Below are 15,552 nucleotides of genomic sequence, written 5' to 3'. Positions count from 1 at the left end.
TCGCCATACGTGGTAATGGGAGTGGAGGGGAAAAGAATCCTTTACCCAAGAATACAGGGTGTCTGGGAAGACTCTTGTTCCCTTTCTCCAGCTCCCTCAGCCCTCCATGCTCAAGGCTGCCTGGGCTCCCTGGACATACCCACTTTTCCTTCCCTGGCATCTACCTCTGCTTCCATCTCTAATGCTCCACCACTTGTTGTACTGGCCTCTCCCTAGTCCTGCCCTGGAGTGGCAGTGGGAGAGCCAGGTAGTAGCTGAAGGTCCAATGTGTAATCTGTACCATTATCCACTCACATGTGAACAAAAGGAGTTGGCAGATGATGCCAATTTGCCCCATGAGGAGGTCTGGCTACTGATAGAAAATAAGGGCCCCAGTGGGCTCAGAGCATAAACAATCACATTAGACAAATCCCCTGCCTAAACAGGTCCAAGTTTAACCTGCTTATGCTGTTTCACAAATTGCCAGACATTAACAATGTTACTGCAGTTGCATTTTCAAAGAAATGTGTTTTATTGCAAAAGAATATGTGATTTCAGATGAGATTGCAACCAAACTATAGATAACAATTATTTCTATTATCTTTTCAGGGAGCTTGTATTCTGAATATGCTAAGGGAGTATCTTAGTGCTGATGCATTTAAAAGTGCTATTGTACGGTATCTCCAGAAGCATAGCTATAAAAATACAAAAAACGAGGACCTGTGGGATAGTATGGCAAGTGTGAGTATGTTTTTGAATATCTCTGCATTTGGGATTGACAGGCTTATCATCTTGTTTTGTTTCCCCAGAATCATCTTAATCCCTCTGAGGAGAATAATTGTTTCCTATAGAAATAAGAGTGATGTGTTTAGTTTTGGTTTTTAGATTTGCCCTACAGACGGTGTAAAAGGGATGGATGGCTTTTGCTCTGGAAGTCAACATTCATCTTCATTCTCAGTAAGTTTCTATATCTGTACATGTTCCCCCAAGCACATTCTTTTACTACATATTCTTTGAAAGATAGCTCTGTGCCAAACTTTCTGAGGTCCGTGATTATATCACCCTCATTCCAGATAAGACTGCATTTAAACTATACCAGACTCATAATCTTTTTCAGTTTTTCTTAAAATGTGTCTATACAGGAGGGTTGCAGAGCTTTCCTTGGTAATACTTCTCACTGATACTGATTTCTTCAGCTTCACGATGTAAAGCAGTGAATTTATGACATTTCTATAGCAGATTATGGCTGCATTGTAGCAGTCAAAAGGATATGTCAGTCATTTCCAGAGTTCTGCATTTGTACAAAGACAGTGGCACTGAGCATTCTTGAACACTTGCCATGAATCAGGCACATGTTAAGTACTTATATATATTATCTCCTTTACTCTTCATAATAAACCTGTGAGCCGGGTACTATTAGTATCCCTATTTTTAAAGTTGAGAACATGAAGTACAAAGACATTTGGTTGGTAAATTGCAGAGCAGATATTTGAATTTAGATCTAACTCATGTTTTTAACTGCTAAGCTATAAAGTATTCATAACATCTAGTCACAAAACAGCCTGAGTCTCTGTTCATCTGGACTTGTGGGATGTTTTCAGAGGAAGCTGAGGGTGAGTCTGGGGATTCAACAGAATTTTGTCTTTCTTTTTTCTTTTTATATTTTTTACTTTCTTGGCTTTTTTTGTTCCTAGAGATTGCTTTGTTCAGTAGTTTCTAGATTTGTCCTGTGGCACATGTTATCTTTTTAGTAATACTTTTTTTTTTTTTTTTTTTTTTTTTGAGACAGAGTCTCAGTCTGTCACCCAGGCTGGAGTGCAGTGGTGCGATCTCAGCTCACTGTAGCCTCTGCCTCCCCGGTTCTAGCAATTCTCTTGCCTCAGCCTTCCAGGTAGCTGGGATTACAGGCATGCGCCACTACGCCTAGTTAATTTTTGTATTCTTAGTAGAGACTGGGTTTCGCCTTGTTTGCCAGACTGGTCTTGAACTCCTGACCTCCGGTGACCCACTCACCTCAGACTCCCAAAGTGCTAGGATTACAGGCATGAGCCACCACACCCAGTCTTTACTACCTTTTAAATAATTTCTTAAAAGCTTTTTTAGTATCAAAAAACAGCTCCCTTTGAGTTCCCACTATTTGTTGAGTGTGGGTCATCTCTGTGTTCTCACTTTCGAAACACAGGCTCTTGACTGAACATTGTTTCCACCTTGCTTGTCTGAAACCAGCATAGTTATGTAGGTATTGAAAACCTGGCACCTTCTCTCCCTTCTCCTCCTTCATTCATTCACATGCCTGCTTTGTGCCCAGTGTTATTGCCAGCCCCAAAGTGTGCCTGGCAGAACTAGGTATGCTACCTGTCCTTTAGACACGTATGTGTAGTGGAGGAAAATGACACTCAAACAGTTGGTGCTTTAATGGAAGTGTGATGGCTGGGAACATCACACTGAGAAGGGGATCAGAAAACACTCCAAAGAGGGGAGGTTGGCAACTGGTAGTGACTGAGCACAAGCTGGTGTTCTGTCTTTTCTTAGAGTTGGGTTAAGTGGGTGATGTGTCTGCCTTTTTGTGTACACACCAGCATTGGCATCAGGAAGGACTGGATGTGAAAACCATGATGAACACTTGGACACTGCAGAAGGGTTTTCCCCTGATAACCATCACAGTGAGGGGGAGGAATGTACACATGAAGCAAGAGCACTACATGAAGGGCTCTGAAGGCGCCCCGGACACTGGGTAATGCTCATAGAGTAAAATTTGTTTTGTTGTCTAGGTAACATCTGCCTTGGAGGATGGAACCTTGTTTTTGAAATAATGCCCTTACCGCTATTGCTAAAATATTTCAACTGCATCTGTGTATCCTATGAAGTTGACTTATACTCCCTGCCCCCATCTTCCCAAAAGGATTAAGGAGGCTTTAAACCTTGGTTATTCTCAGTAAAGTTGATGATATAATTACTTTAACATTCTCATATTTTGTAATTTGATAAGATGGTAATTTCTGGTTACTGGCTTGAAATCAGCTCCAACCTAAGCAACTGCTACTAGATTACAATAGCGCCTAGCATTTGGTTGGAGCTGAGGACAAAAAAATTTAGGTGATTTCTGAGAATTATGAGAGACTCAGTTGTCTTCTGAGTTAGATTTGTTTGTCAGCTTAATGCTATAGAAGAATATTATTAGAAACAAGATGCTGCAACTTGATTGACCCTGGATGGATACCATTAAAAAATTCTTTTATCTTGAAACAATTACAGACGTATGGAGAAGTTACAAGAATAGCACAACAAATTCCTATATATCCTTTACCTAGATACATGTTAACTCTTTATTCCTTTACTTTCTTCACCTCTCTCTCTCTCTCTCTCTGTGTATACACACACACACACATACACACACACACATATATATATATGTTTGTGTGGATATATATGTGTGTGTGTGTGTGTATATACCTCTCTCCCCCATCTTCCCAAAAGGATTAAGGAGCCTTTAAATCTTGATTAATCGATATCCATCTATCTACATAGACACCCATATACATATCTCTGTATGTATATACTTGGCATGTGTTTTTCTGAACTGTTTGACAGTAAGTTGGTGACATGATTCCCCTTCAAACCTAAGTGCTTCAGCATAGTATTTTCTAAAAAACAAGAACACTTATGGCCAGTCATAGTGGCTCACGCCTGTAATCCCAGCACTTTGGGAAGCCGAGGCAGGAGGATCATGTGAGGTCAGGAGTTCGGCCAGCCTGGCCAACATGGTGAAATGCCATCTCTACTAAAAATACAAAAATTAGTCGGGTGTGGTGGCGGGCGCCTATAGGCCCAGCTACTCAGGAGGGTGAGGCAGGAGAATTGCTTGAACCCAGGAGGTGGAGGTTGCAGTGAGCCGAGATCCCACCACTGCACTCCAGCCTGGGCGACAGAGCAAAACTCCATCTCCAAACAAACAAACAAACAAAAACAAGAACATTCACTTATATAACCATAGCAACAGTACAATTATCCAAATTGGGAAATAAACTTGATACAATACTGTTATCTATAAATCCCATTCAACTTTTTCCAGTTGTCCTAAAAATATCTTTAGAGCAAAATAGAAAATAAATTCTGACTTAAGATTTAATATAGGATCACATATTTTATTTAGTTGTTGCATCCTTTTGGTCTCCATGTTTTTCTGAAATAGCTTTTTAGTCTTTTTTGGGCTTCTTGATATTGACATTTTTGAAGAGTACAGGTCAGTTATTTTATAGAATGTCTTTCAGTTTGGATTTTCTGCTGTTTCTCCATGATCAGATTCAATTTATGTATCATTGACAGGAATCCCAAGGAGGTGATGTTGTGTCCTTCCTAGTATACGATTCAGGAGGCACATGACTCCTGAAGTTAGGCCTCTGAGATGCAATCAGCCAATCACTGTAAAAAGGCTTTCAGGGTTCACTTGAGTCCAAATTCTTAGCTCTGCTCAAGGAGTCCAAGAAAAAGAAATAGTGCCTGAGCTGACACTCCCTGCAAAGTTGGAAAACAGACTGGGGATGTTTTGAGAGCTTGGCTGTAGCAGTTTTGGTACTATCTTGTTCTAACTAACCAGTGCCTGGCACATGATAGGTGATTTAATAACTGCTTGTTGAATTGAATCAACAAATGAACAATCAATCTCTCCTTTCTTTTAGGTACCTGTGGCATGTTCCATTGACGTTCATCACCAGCAAATCAGACATGGTCCATCGATTTTTGCTAAAAACAAAAACAGGTAATTTATTTTGGAAACAACCAGTTTAATTCAAGGAGGAATGTGAAAATGTGTAGGGTTAAAATGTTATTTCTTTTGCTGTTTATCTCGGTTAAAGCAAAAGGGATCAGATTGAAAATACTTTCTGGTTTCAAAGAAGAATGGCCAGTATCTTGCCAGATAGAGATTATAGTTGAATTATATAATGCTAAAAAGGAGGGATTACCAGTGAACATTCCCTATTACTTTGTTAACATTACTGTTTTATATCATATGTATGGCCAGATACGTAGTTGCTTTCTTTTCATAGATCTATAAGTCTCACAAAATTGATGTCTAAAGCTAGTGTTAGCTTTTGTCTATTGAGTTGCTGTTTTCTGGTTTCTGAAAGAAATAAGTGATGATTTCAGATTGTTCAGTATTAAACTCTTCTCTAATTTCCTTGCCCAGTCTCTGATCAGAAAAGCTTTCATCAGGCAAGGGAGCAAATGGAGCTTTGATTTATTTTATTTACTCTAGATGTGCTCATCCTCCCAGAAGAGGTGGAATGGATCAAATTTAATGTGGGCATGAATGGCTATTACATTGTGCATTACGAGGATGATGGATGGGACTCTTTGACTGGCCTTTTAAAAGGAACACACACAGCAGTCAGCAGTAATGATCGGGCGAGTCTCATTAACAATGCATTTCAGCTCGTCAGGTAATACATGCTGCACAAAGTCTTGGTTTATTTCTGAAAGCAGCTGTTATTGTTCAAATTCTTGATTTCTAAAGACAAAAATGATTGATAGATAACAAGAAGTTGAAAGGTGTTTTCCTCCAAGTTCTAACAACCCAAGATTGCTTTTAGCCTTATAATTAACCTCCTGTCTGTGACTACTAAGGCATTTGAAGGAAGGAATCTGTATCTTAATCTTTCTCATTAACAGTTTAGATCATACTGAGGCAGAAGTGTAGATAATCAGGAGATCAACATCCTGGCGAAACTCCTTGCCTTGTCCCTGCGGTGGCGTGGTCCCTCAGCTTCTTCTGGCTCTGCTATACCGGATCAGGTTTCTCCCATCACTGGGTCTTTAACAGCCTTGAAGGCTTTTTAGAAGACTAAGTGACATAGGCTCAAGTTGTTTGCATTACATTTCTTGGATTAAAGAAGGGATTTTTGTTTTCTTTCCTAAACCAGATACCTGAACTTTTCAGTATCTTTATGGAATATAGGTCATAAAATGTAGCCCAACCAAATGATCTCTGAGTGTGTGAGGACAGAATTAACACTACCCCCCTCCTTTTTTTTTAACCCCCATGACAACGGTTTTTAAGGAAATGCTCCCAAAGCCTAAAACTCAAACTTATTCAACATGTAGGCAGATCTAAAGTCCTAAGAGGAAGCATGCAGGTGGGAAAGATTCTCTCTGTTTCTCCTCATACCTATATCCTTCTGGCCTAAATTTTGAGTGCCTTCTGGTTCTTCTCACCACCATACTGGGCCTCCTGAAGTGAGAAAAAGCAATGGGGGAGAAAGTTAAGGGTTGCTTACCTAGCTGTTTCTTTCTGCCTAAAAAAATTCCCCTCTGTAGAATATTTCTGCTTGAGCCGTAGAGGGCTTTTTCTTTTTTCTTTTTTTAACTTATATAATATGTACCCTACCACTGAGGTTTTTAACACTAACCCTCTGTAATGAAGGGTTTCTAATGATATGCAGTGTCTTTTGAAATGGAGAAGAAAATGTGTTTCCTCCAGGGACTCATAGTTTTGACCAGATGATAGTCTGTTTGACCAGGCTTCCTAAAGGGTCTTTGATGGAAATCCCTTGCTTGCTCTAGAAGTTCAGCACACAATCCAGTGTTTCGCAGGGACAGATGCTGATGTGCTTCCATTCTGACTTTTCCACATGTTAGCCCTGGATGTTACTGTTTGAGAAACTTCCTCCCTATTGTAAACATGCCAGGTGTTGTGTTACATGTGACAGAAAAGAGACTTATATAGTAGTTATTTATTTATTTATTTGGAAATGGAGTCTCACTCTGTCGCCCAGGCTGGAGTGCAGTGGTACCATCTCAGTTCACTGCCTCTGCCTCCCAGGTTCAAGCAATTCTTCTGCCTCAGCCTCCCAAGTACCAAGTACCTGAGATTACAGGCACGTGCCACCATGCCTGACTGTTTTAAGTATTTCTAGTAGAGACACTGTTTCACCATGTTGGCCAGGCTGGTCTCGAACTCCCAACCTCAGGTGATTCACCCACCTTGGCCTCCTAAAGTGCTGGGATTATAGGCATGACCCACTGTGCCTGGCTGTAGTTTTCTATTTATAAGTAGTTATCCATTTGTATCTGATTGTTCGTTTTGCTAGAAGACTAAAATATATTTTGAAGCAAAATGTTGACTTCCTGGATTTACTTTTAAACCACTAACCACAGTGTCTCTTGTTCAGCATTGGGAAGCTGTCCATTGAAAAGGCCTTGGATTTATCCCTGTACTTGAAACATGAAACTGAAATTATGCCTGTATTTCAAGGTTTGAATGAGCTGATCCCTATGTATAAGTTAATGGAGAAAAGAGATATGAATGAAGTGGAAACTCAATTCAAGGTAAAAGCCTGAAATAAAATAGTTATGTAATTATTATTTCTTTTGTGTTAAAAAGAATGTTAATCGTGTGTGTGTATGTTTGTGTGTATCTTTATATACATATTAAGGAAAAGCAAATAAATATTAATTCAGTATTTAGATGGATTAGCAAAAATTGTGGTTTTATTTGGCACTAAAAATAGAAATGGCATTCTTAGACTCTGCTTAATTTGCATGGATTTGTTTTTTCCTTCCTTTCACAAACCTTTTATTTCATTTTCCTTTCCTACTATGATGGCTGACATTCAGATTTTCTGGGACTCTTCATGGTACTTGAGGAAGAGGCACAAAATTGTTATTCTTGGCAAAATGTCATGAAGTCTTGTTGCATAATTTGCTCTCAAAATTTAGTCATATAAACTCTGAGTTTGTTTTAAAAGTGGCAATTCATCCTGACTTTAAGTAGATAGGATATCTTATAAAAGTTTGTTATGAAAATATGAAAGTCATTCATCATTTATTGGTTTTGACCCTTTTATAATTAAATATAAACAGTGCTGCATGATTTATACAGTAAAAGTTAGATTATGCTTTAAAAATTAGCCCCCATCATCTGAGACCATAATGGATTATATTAACATGAAATGACCTGTGACAATACTAGTCCCTGTTCCCCTGTGCAATGCCCTCAGGCCTTCCTCATCAGGCTGCTAAGGGACCTCATTGATAAGCAGACGTGGACAGACGAAGGCTCGGTCTCAGAGCGAATGCTGCGGAGTCAGCTACTCCTGCTCGCCTGTGTGCGCAAGTATCAGCCGTGTGTACAGAGGGCAGAAGGCTATTTCAGGAAGTGGAAGGAATCCAATGGAAACTTGAGGTCAGTCCTTACTGAATAACCAATTTGTTGATGTGAAGGGTATGTTTTCTGTTTTCCATCATTGGTACTAAACATTAGGGAAAACAAAAAGTGTAAGTGTCTCCCCTGCTGCCCTGTTTTGGAAAATAAATTACTTTTTAAGATTTATCTATGTATCTCTCAACTTTAAGAAATGCTAGGAGGGAACTTTTGTGCATAAAAGTCAAATATCTGGGGAGTTAGGATGGTATTGGAATAATTCCCATTTTTGTATAGGCAATGCAAAATCGTTTTAAACTGTGACAGCCATGCCATAGAGAAACACAGGCATTGTATTTTATAGTAGCTTCTTTGGGCTTCTAAAGTCCCTGACAGGGATGCATAGTAATTGCTGATGCTGTCTAAGCAAGGTAGGATTTTACCATATCTGGAAATCCCTATTCAGCTACATTTCAGTCCTTTTACATTTGGAGCTTAAACCCCACCCAGGAAACATTTATGCCAACAATCTACATGCTTCAGCTTAAAGAAATCCAAACAGTGGTCCTACTGCAGTCCTGACTTGTGATCATGGTGTACATTTTGAATACAGTTTGAATTTCTTTCTTTTGACTTGAAAGGTGATCCCCTATGGAGTCACCCAGCATCATTATTTAAATATGTAGGTATTTATAAAAAATGGCATTTCACATTACATTTTTGAGAAGGCTACTTAAAACCTAATTTTAGATAGTTTTCTCTTGCCTTTTTTTTACAAAGTGTAACTGAAGGAAATCGGTAGTTTTTGCTTATATTTTCAGTTATGCTTCTCTGATCATGGGGACAGTTTAGCAGTTCATAACTGGTCACCATTATGCCTATAAACATACTTACTGCATCTCAGATTCTCATCGTGTGTTCCTTTCTATAGCCTGCCTATCGATGTGACCTTGGCAGTGTTTGCTGTGGGGGCCCAGAGCACAGAAGGCTGGGATTTTCTTTATAGTAAATACCAGTCTTCTTTGTCCAGTACTGAGAAAAAACAAATTGAATTTGCCCTCTGCACAACCCAAAATAAGGAAAAGCTTCAATGGTGAGTCATTCATTCATTCATGTTCATGTGGCCAAGGAAAATTAGATTAGATTAGATCATTCTGGCATCTATTTTTGTTTTCTTGGCCAGGAATTGTCTATTCTGCTGGGAACATACTGCAAGTCAGCATACATCTAATAAGAAAGGCAAATAATTAGGGAGAACGAGGTGTCAGGAAAAATATTTAAAGGCATATACATTTGTATATCTTTAAAAAGACAACATATTTAAAATATTTACTAGAGCTACTCTTCCTTAACTATTCTTTTGAGCAAATGAGAGGGTATATGAGAATACTATATAAATGTTAGTTTTTATTATATAGCTATAGTGGGTTTATCAGGATTCTGGTTACCCATTTATCTTTTTAACCTTTGTTATTGGCAGACTTTTTTTTTCTTTTACAAGTAATTTTATTGCAGTGATTCATAACTGTTTCACCACCTATTCATTGCTAACATTTCTTTTCTTAATCCTTTCAGGCTACTAGATGAAAGCTTTAAGGGAGATAAAATAAAAACTCAGGAGTTTCCAGAAATTCTTGTACTCATTGGCAGGAACCCAGTAGGATACCCACTGGCCTGGAAATTTCTGAGGGAAAACTGGAACAAACTTGTACAGAAGTAAGTGGTGCCAAAAATTGTGCTGTGACTGAATAAGTTCATAACCTTACTGTGTTTCAGCCTTGTTGTTTGTAGAAGAACAGTAACAATCTAAAGGTACTTTTTTATTGAAGATAGGCAGAAGTACTTAAAATATTTGTAGAAAATATAAAACTGGAATTCAGTGCTAATTTGTGAATATGTACAGGGGTGTTTTCCATTCCATCTGGCATAACCCCTTCGTGAGCCCATGGACTTATGAAGCCTTCCTCTTCAGAGTTCAGCCCAGGCCTTCCACGAGCACATTTGCTTGTTTGCATCTGTCATTGTCTAACTCTTATAGCACTTCCTGCCTCTGTCATGTTCTGTTGGATACTTAACTTTTTATTAAGCTGTTGGTGTGTATTATTCTTTAGAGCTAGATCTTAACACATTGGATAGACATCATATTTTATACTTTCACACCCATCAGTTTTTAGTTAAAAGGTATTATATATAGGAGGCCCTTAAAATATATGTTAAATGAATATTTCACAACCCATTTTTGAATATTTCCCTCTCTAGGTTTGAACTTGGCTCACGTTCCATAGCCCACATGGTAATGGGTACAACAAATCAATTCTCCACAAGAACATGGCTTGAAGAGGTAATATATATATATATATCTTTTTAATCTTAAATGAAAATTAGCTAATTAATATGGGGTAGACAAAATACTTTGAGGGTGTGGTGAGTTAGAAATGGATTTTGTCATTTAGAAGTTATTTTTGGATGGTATGGTACTGACAGCAGCATAAATCAGTGGCAATTAAACTAGTGAAAACTGTGCCTCTTCTCAGACATGTTAAGAGGTCTTAGCTCTGCCATTTAAAACCTTAGGACTTGAAGAAAAATTACTTGAGACAATATGTCCCTGTTTAAGGAGGTTAAAAGTGGGCATTGAGGTATAAATGACTGAAGTGGTCATCCAGCTACTGTTAAAGAGGCAGATCTGGAATCTAGGTTCTTTATAAACCATCCAAGTTCATGGTTCCCTGTCACTTATTATATAACCATCTACCTTCAGACAGAATTTCAGGCAGCTTTAAGATCCATGTATAAAAGAAATGTTAAAATGAAGGACAAAAAGATACATAATGGGCAGGTGATAACCATGTGAGGGACTTATGGCTGAGGATAATTCTCGCAATTGTCCCCTGAATTTATCACAGAGATTCCTAGAAGTCAAGGAAAAATGAGGAATCAGTACGAGTTATTCTCACTGTCTGGTAAAAGAGAACATGAAGCATACACGTTTTCTACAAAAGCAGACTTTTCTTCAGTCCTAAATTCAAGGACTTTGATGTGTGGGCCATTGAGTTCTGTGGTGTCCCTTCTATAATAAGGTTTCATATAGTAAAGTTGTGGAACAAATTTGACATGGCTCTTAAACTATGGTACATTTAGATAAAAGCTGAGAGGCTAATATTAACTTTTTAAGGAGTGGTTCCATTGTGTAGTCTGGTTATACTATTTTCTAGCTTGAGATGGGGAGAGAGCTTTGGAAATGGAAAAGAATGAAGGGTTGTTACAGTCTCGTAGTTTTTTCCAGTTTTCAGTAGCCTCATCCAGGCTTGTCAAATTAACTTGCATATAATAATTCAACCTTGAACTCCAGCGAGGTCTAGAGCAGAGATATTCTGTGTGATGACTGAAGAGCTGTACAAAGGCTTGACCAGAAAGGTAGTCATCCATAGACAAGATCTATAGCAACAAAGCATTTCATTCATTCATTTGCATTCATTCAAGACATATATGCCACACATGGTTTTAGGTTATGTGGCTATAACAGTGAACAGACAGACAAAACCTTTGCTGTCATGGAGCTGAAATTTCTGCTGTGGGAATCAATTACAGACAAATCAACTGATGTCAAGTAGTTACATGCTCTGAAGATGAATAAGGCAAGGAGAGGGACTGGGGTAGAGGGTTGGTGCCATTTTATAGGACGATTAGGAGACATTTGAGAAGATATTGAAGGAAATGCTGATATCTAGAGGAGTATTGTGTGCAGAGGAAACGTCAGGTGCAAAGACCCTGAAGCAGGGCATGAAAATTAAAGAGCCCGAGATGTTATCATAAGGGAGAGCAAACTATGGACATATAAAATATGAGTCATCCTGAGTCCTTCCTTCCCCACACATCTAATTACGCAAGTCCTGCTGGTCCTCTCTCAGCATATGCACAAGATCCAGATCCATGCACTGGATCTTGTGCATGTCTCTCTGCTCTTAACCCCATCCAGTCCTTTCTCATCTCTTGCCTTGCCTATTGCAATAGTGTCCTAACTGGCCTGCCCCTTGACACTTTGCCAATAGCAAAACATTTTCCACATTTAAGACTGCAAGTCAGCCCATAACTGACCGTGGCTTCTTGAACCCTGCCTATTGTTCTTGCAGTAAATTCCAAATCCCTCCTTCCCATGTGTCCATGACCTTGATGACCTGGCTTCTGAGGACCTCTCTGGTGCCAGTTCCCACAGGCTCTCCTGGTTTACTCTCTCACAACATTGCAGACCCTCAGTCTCCTTCTGTTCCTGGGCTACCACTTGGTTCTCCTGTCTTTAAGCCTCTGCACTTTTTCTTCTCTCTGCCTGGCTTTTCACTAGAAAGTTTTCACCAACTTTTCACTAGAAAGGGGCATTTTATCTTTGAGAGGTCTCGGCTCAAATCACCTTCCCCAAAATCATGCAGTTCAATGCAGGCCACATCTCCCCAGTTACTAGCGTACCCCTGGCATATTTTCTTCATAGCAGTTTATTTACAGTAATCATATTTACTGCGTGTATCCCCCAAAAGACTGTAAACTCCATGAGGGGAGGATGCTTGCCTGATTCACTGCTGCATCCTCAGTGTCTAGCACGGTAATTACAGCAGACGGATGAATAAATATCAGAGTAAATATTGGTGAACAAATGGATGAGGTTAAGTCCCTGATACATGCTGGGTTTGGGGTTTTGCACTTTACCTGCATTATATACCTACATCCTTCACCACTGCTCTTCATTTTACAGATGAGGAGACTGGGTTCCATAGAAGTTAAATCATTTGCTCAAATCAAGTTAGTAGGATAAACCTGTTTTCCTATCCCTGTATTGTGCTACTTATTGCACAGAAATTGTTCTTAAAGAGCCAAGTCTGAATCAAATATTCAGTTGAGATGTTGCATTTCCAAGACAGGTGAAGACAGAAGAGATGATTTTTGGGTCAGGACAAGGGTAAGAGTAATGGGTAGCAGCTGGATTCACTGTTGTAGAAGGTCTGTTTTTAGTGGAGCTATCATAATGAGCTCCTTCAGGATTAATGATTTGAGCAATTAGTAAGATTATTGATGTGCTTTGACTGTTGAATAGTGCTCAAAGTGATTTTTAATTGACTGTGAATTAATCTTGTGTTCTGAGCGAGTATGAAGCAGTAGGTTGAGCTACAACTTAAGATAGTGTAGAAGTATTTTCCAGGTTGCTACAGCAGAAGGCCATGCCTTCTGCTCATTGAAAAGTTGTACTGTATTGACATATAATTTTAAAACAACTCTGCATCATTTAAAATTGAAATCTTATCTTTCTAAAACCCATTCCTACTCCCCTCTTTATTCCCAAACTAATAATATGGTATTATGACATGGATTTCTAAGGAATTGACTATCTGGAATCTATGCTGAATAAATAATACATCTTGGCCTACATTTGCTTCCTGGATACCAAATCAAAAATTGATGGATTAATCCTGTGAAAATTTATGGGAAAAGGGTAATAACCCTTTAAGGTGAAACAGAATCGCACAATGGCCAATCCTGTGGCAAAGCCAGCCTATCTGTCATGTGAGCTCAAGGGGTTAAGATACCCAGAAATGAAAGAAGAACAAAGATATTTTTCAGGAGATACACAAGAGTTTCTTATCTCTTTAAAATCATGGAGAACTTTGAGACAACAATATATGAATTGTAGATTAGGTTAAAAAATTTGGCAAGGTTTGGGTTTTACCACCATAACTTGCTAAGAATCCCTTTCCCCACAGTTTTCTATAATAACATACAAGGCCAGGCCCATGGAGGAAGACGGCACTTATGTGGTGGAAACTGTTTTGGTTGGCAAAGAAGAGACTGCACATTCTGCTTTTTAGATATCATGTTTTTAAAAAATGAAGTTTGCATCTGTGAGTATAGAACAGAATAACACATTAAATAGACACAATTAAATCTTAATTATAAAATGGTAAACAGTGAAGTCTTTTAAAGTCTGGCAGCTGGGAATAAACAAAAGAACTGCAGAGAAAAAACACAGAACTTGACATCATGAGGCATGAGCTCATTTCATACAGCTTATGTGTACATAATCCTATTCAGACAGCTGGGACTGCCTTCTGTATAGAATTTTGACAAATGCTGGAATTTTGGCTTCAGTTTTAACTAAAGTTACATCTGGTTAATGTAATAAAATTAATTTTTTAAAACTCACTTTTTCCTCACAAGGTAAAAGGATTCTTCAGCTCTTTGAAAGAAAATGGTTCTCAGCTCCGTTGTGTCCAACAGACAATTGAAACCATTGAAGAAAACATCCGTTGGATGGATAAGAATTTTGATAAAATCAGAGTGTGGCTGCAAAGTGAAAAGTTTGAACTTCTGTAAAAATTCCTCCCTTTCCAGGTTCCTGTTATCTCTAATCACCAACATTTTGTTGAGTGTTATTTTCAAACTAGAGAGGGCTGTTTTCGCTCCAGCTGAAGATACTTTTTTCCCCCTCACTCATTTTTTGACTGTCCCGGTGAAAAGATTGGCTGTTAGTTTTTCATGAGTGGGCTATCGCTACCATGCGTTTCATTCATCACAGGTGCTGCCCTGCAATGTAAACCCAAGTGTTGGGTTCCCTGCCACAGAGGAATAAAGTGCCTTATTCTTCTCATTTTATATTTTACGCTTAAGCCCCCCAGTGTCCAAAACCCTGTGCCCCACATTTGTCATTCATAAACTGTTTCATCAGTTTCCTCGAAAGACTCTGAATAGTCGACTACTGAACAATGAATACCTGGATCCGAGACTAAGCCAGACGATGGCTGGGTTAAAGCTCTGGCTCTCCCCGCTGACCCCTCCAGACCCGCTGCCCACCCCTCTCTTCCTTGCTCCATGCCCGGGGGCTGACTTGTAAAGGCCAAGTCATCAAGCTTCCTTGCCCTTTGGATGTTGGTCAATGGGGAGCCAGAGAGCAGGAGCTGGGGTCGGAGGAGGTAGTAGGTGGAGGTATTCTTCCCTTTACTGGATGCCTCGGGCTGGCATCCCCTGAGGGTCTTAGCTCCTGAGAGGGGACCCTCTTTTCCACACAGCCTTCTCTACCTCTGGATTTTGGTAACTGCTCCCTCCTCATCCCTTCAGGATTGGGGGCCTCAGTGGGAGCCTGGCTTTTACTAGTCCTGGTGGGACTTGCGGTTTCCACATAATGTGCTTGCACTTTTGCAAAAAGTCTTTTTATAGACCCCCCCTCAGATAATTCTGAGTGTCATCTATTTCCCTGACTGATACAGTATCTCTTCTGAAAAAGCAGAGTGCATTCAAGTCTGTAGGAAAACCCTTTTCTTAGGGAGGTGATTCTTTTCTCTGTCTGCTTCTTATTTGGCCTAGTTTACAATTTCTAAATAACTAGTTATTGGCATTTACTGACAGTAGATTATCGCAGGGTTACCAATAAATGATAGTACATTGTGAAA

At 39.2% G+C, this 15,552-nt stretch overlaps 1 protein-coding gene across 3 annotated transcripts in view; it reads left to right on the top strand.

Annotated features, from left to right (window-relative positions):
- ERAP1 (endoplasmic reticulum aminopeptidase 1) overlaps positions 1–15,552 on the top strand; it is a 39,271-nt gene extending 23,719 nt beyond the window's left edge. For all 3 annotated transcript variants that reach the window (XM_011944294.1, XM_011944293.1, XM_011944295.1), the window contains 11 exons: positions 589–720; positions 865–936; positions 2,559–2,713; positions 4,659–4,738; positions 5,237–5,420; positions 7,149–7,305; positions 7,977–8,161; positions 9,051–9,212; positions 9,695–9,835; positions 10,379–10,460; positions 14,324–15,552. In XM_011944294.1, coding sequence (XP_011799684.1) covers positions 589–720; positions 865–936; positions 2,559–2,713; positions 4,659–4,738; positions 5,237–5,420; positions 7,149–7,305; positions 7,977–8,161; positions 9,051–9,212; positions 9,695–9,835; positions 10,379–10,460; positions 14,324–14,479 — 1,506 coding nt within the window. In that variant the 3' untranslated portion in view covers positions 14,480–15,552. The remainder of the gene's footprint in view (positions 1–588; positions 721–864; positions 937–2,558; positions 2,714–4,658; positions 4,739–5,236; positions 5,421–7,148; positions 7,306–7,976; positions 8,162–9,050; positions 9,213–9,694; positions 9,836–10,378; positions 10,461–14,323) is intronic.

Source organism: Colobus angolensis, unplaced genomic scaffold, assembly GCF_000951035.1.
Source record: "Colobus angolensis palliatus isolate OR3802 unplaced genomic scaffold, Cang.pa_1.0 Scaffold23, whole genome shotgun sequence".
NCBI lineage: Eukaryota > Metazoa > Chordata > Mammalia > Primates > Cercopithecidae > Colobus > Colobus angolensis.
This window is presented reverse-complemented; position numbering and strand designations above follow the sequence as displayed.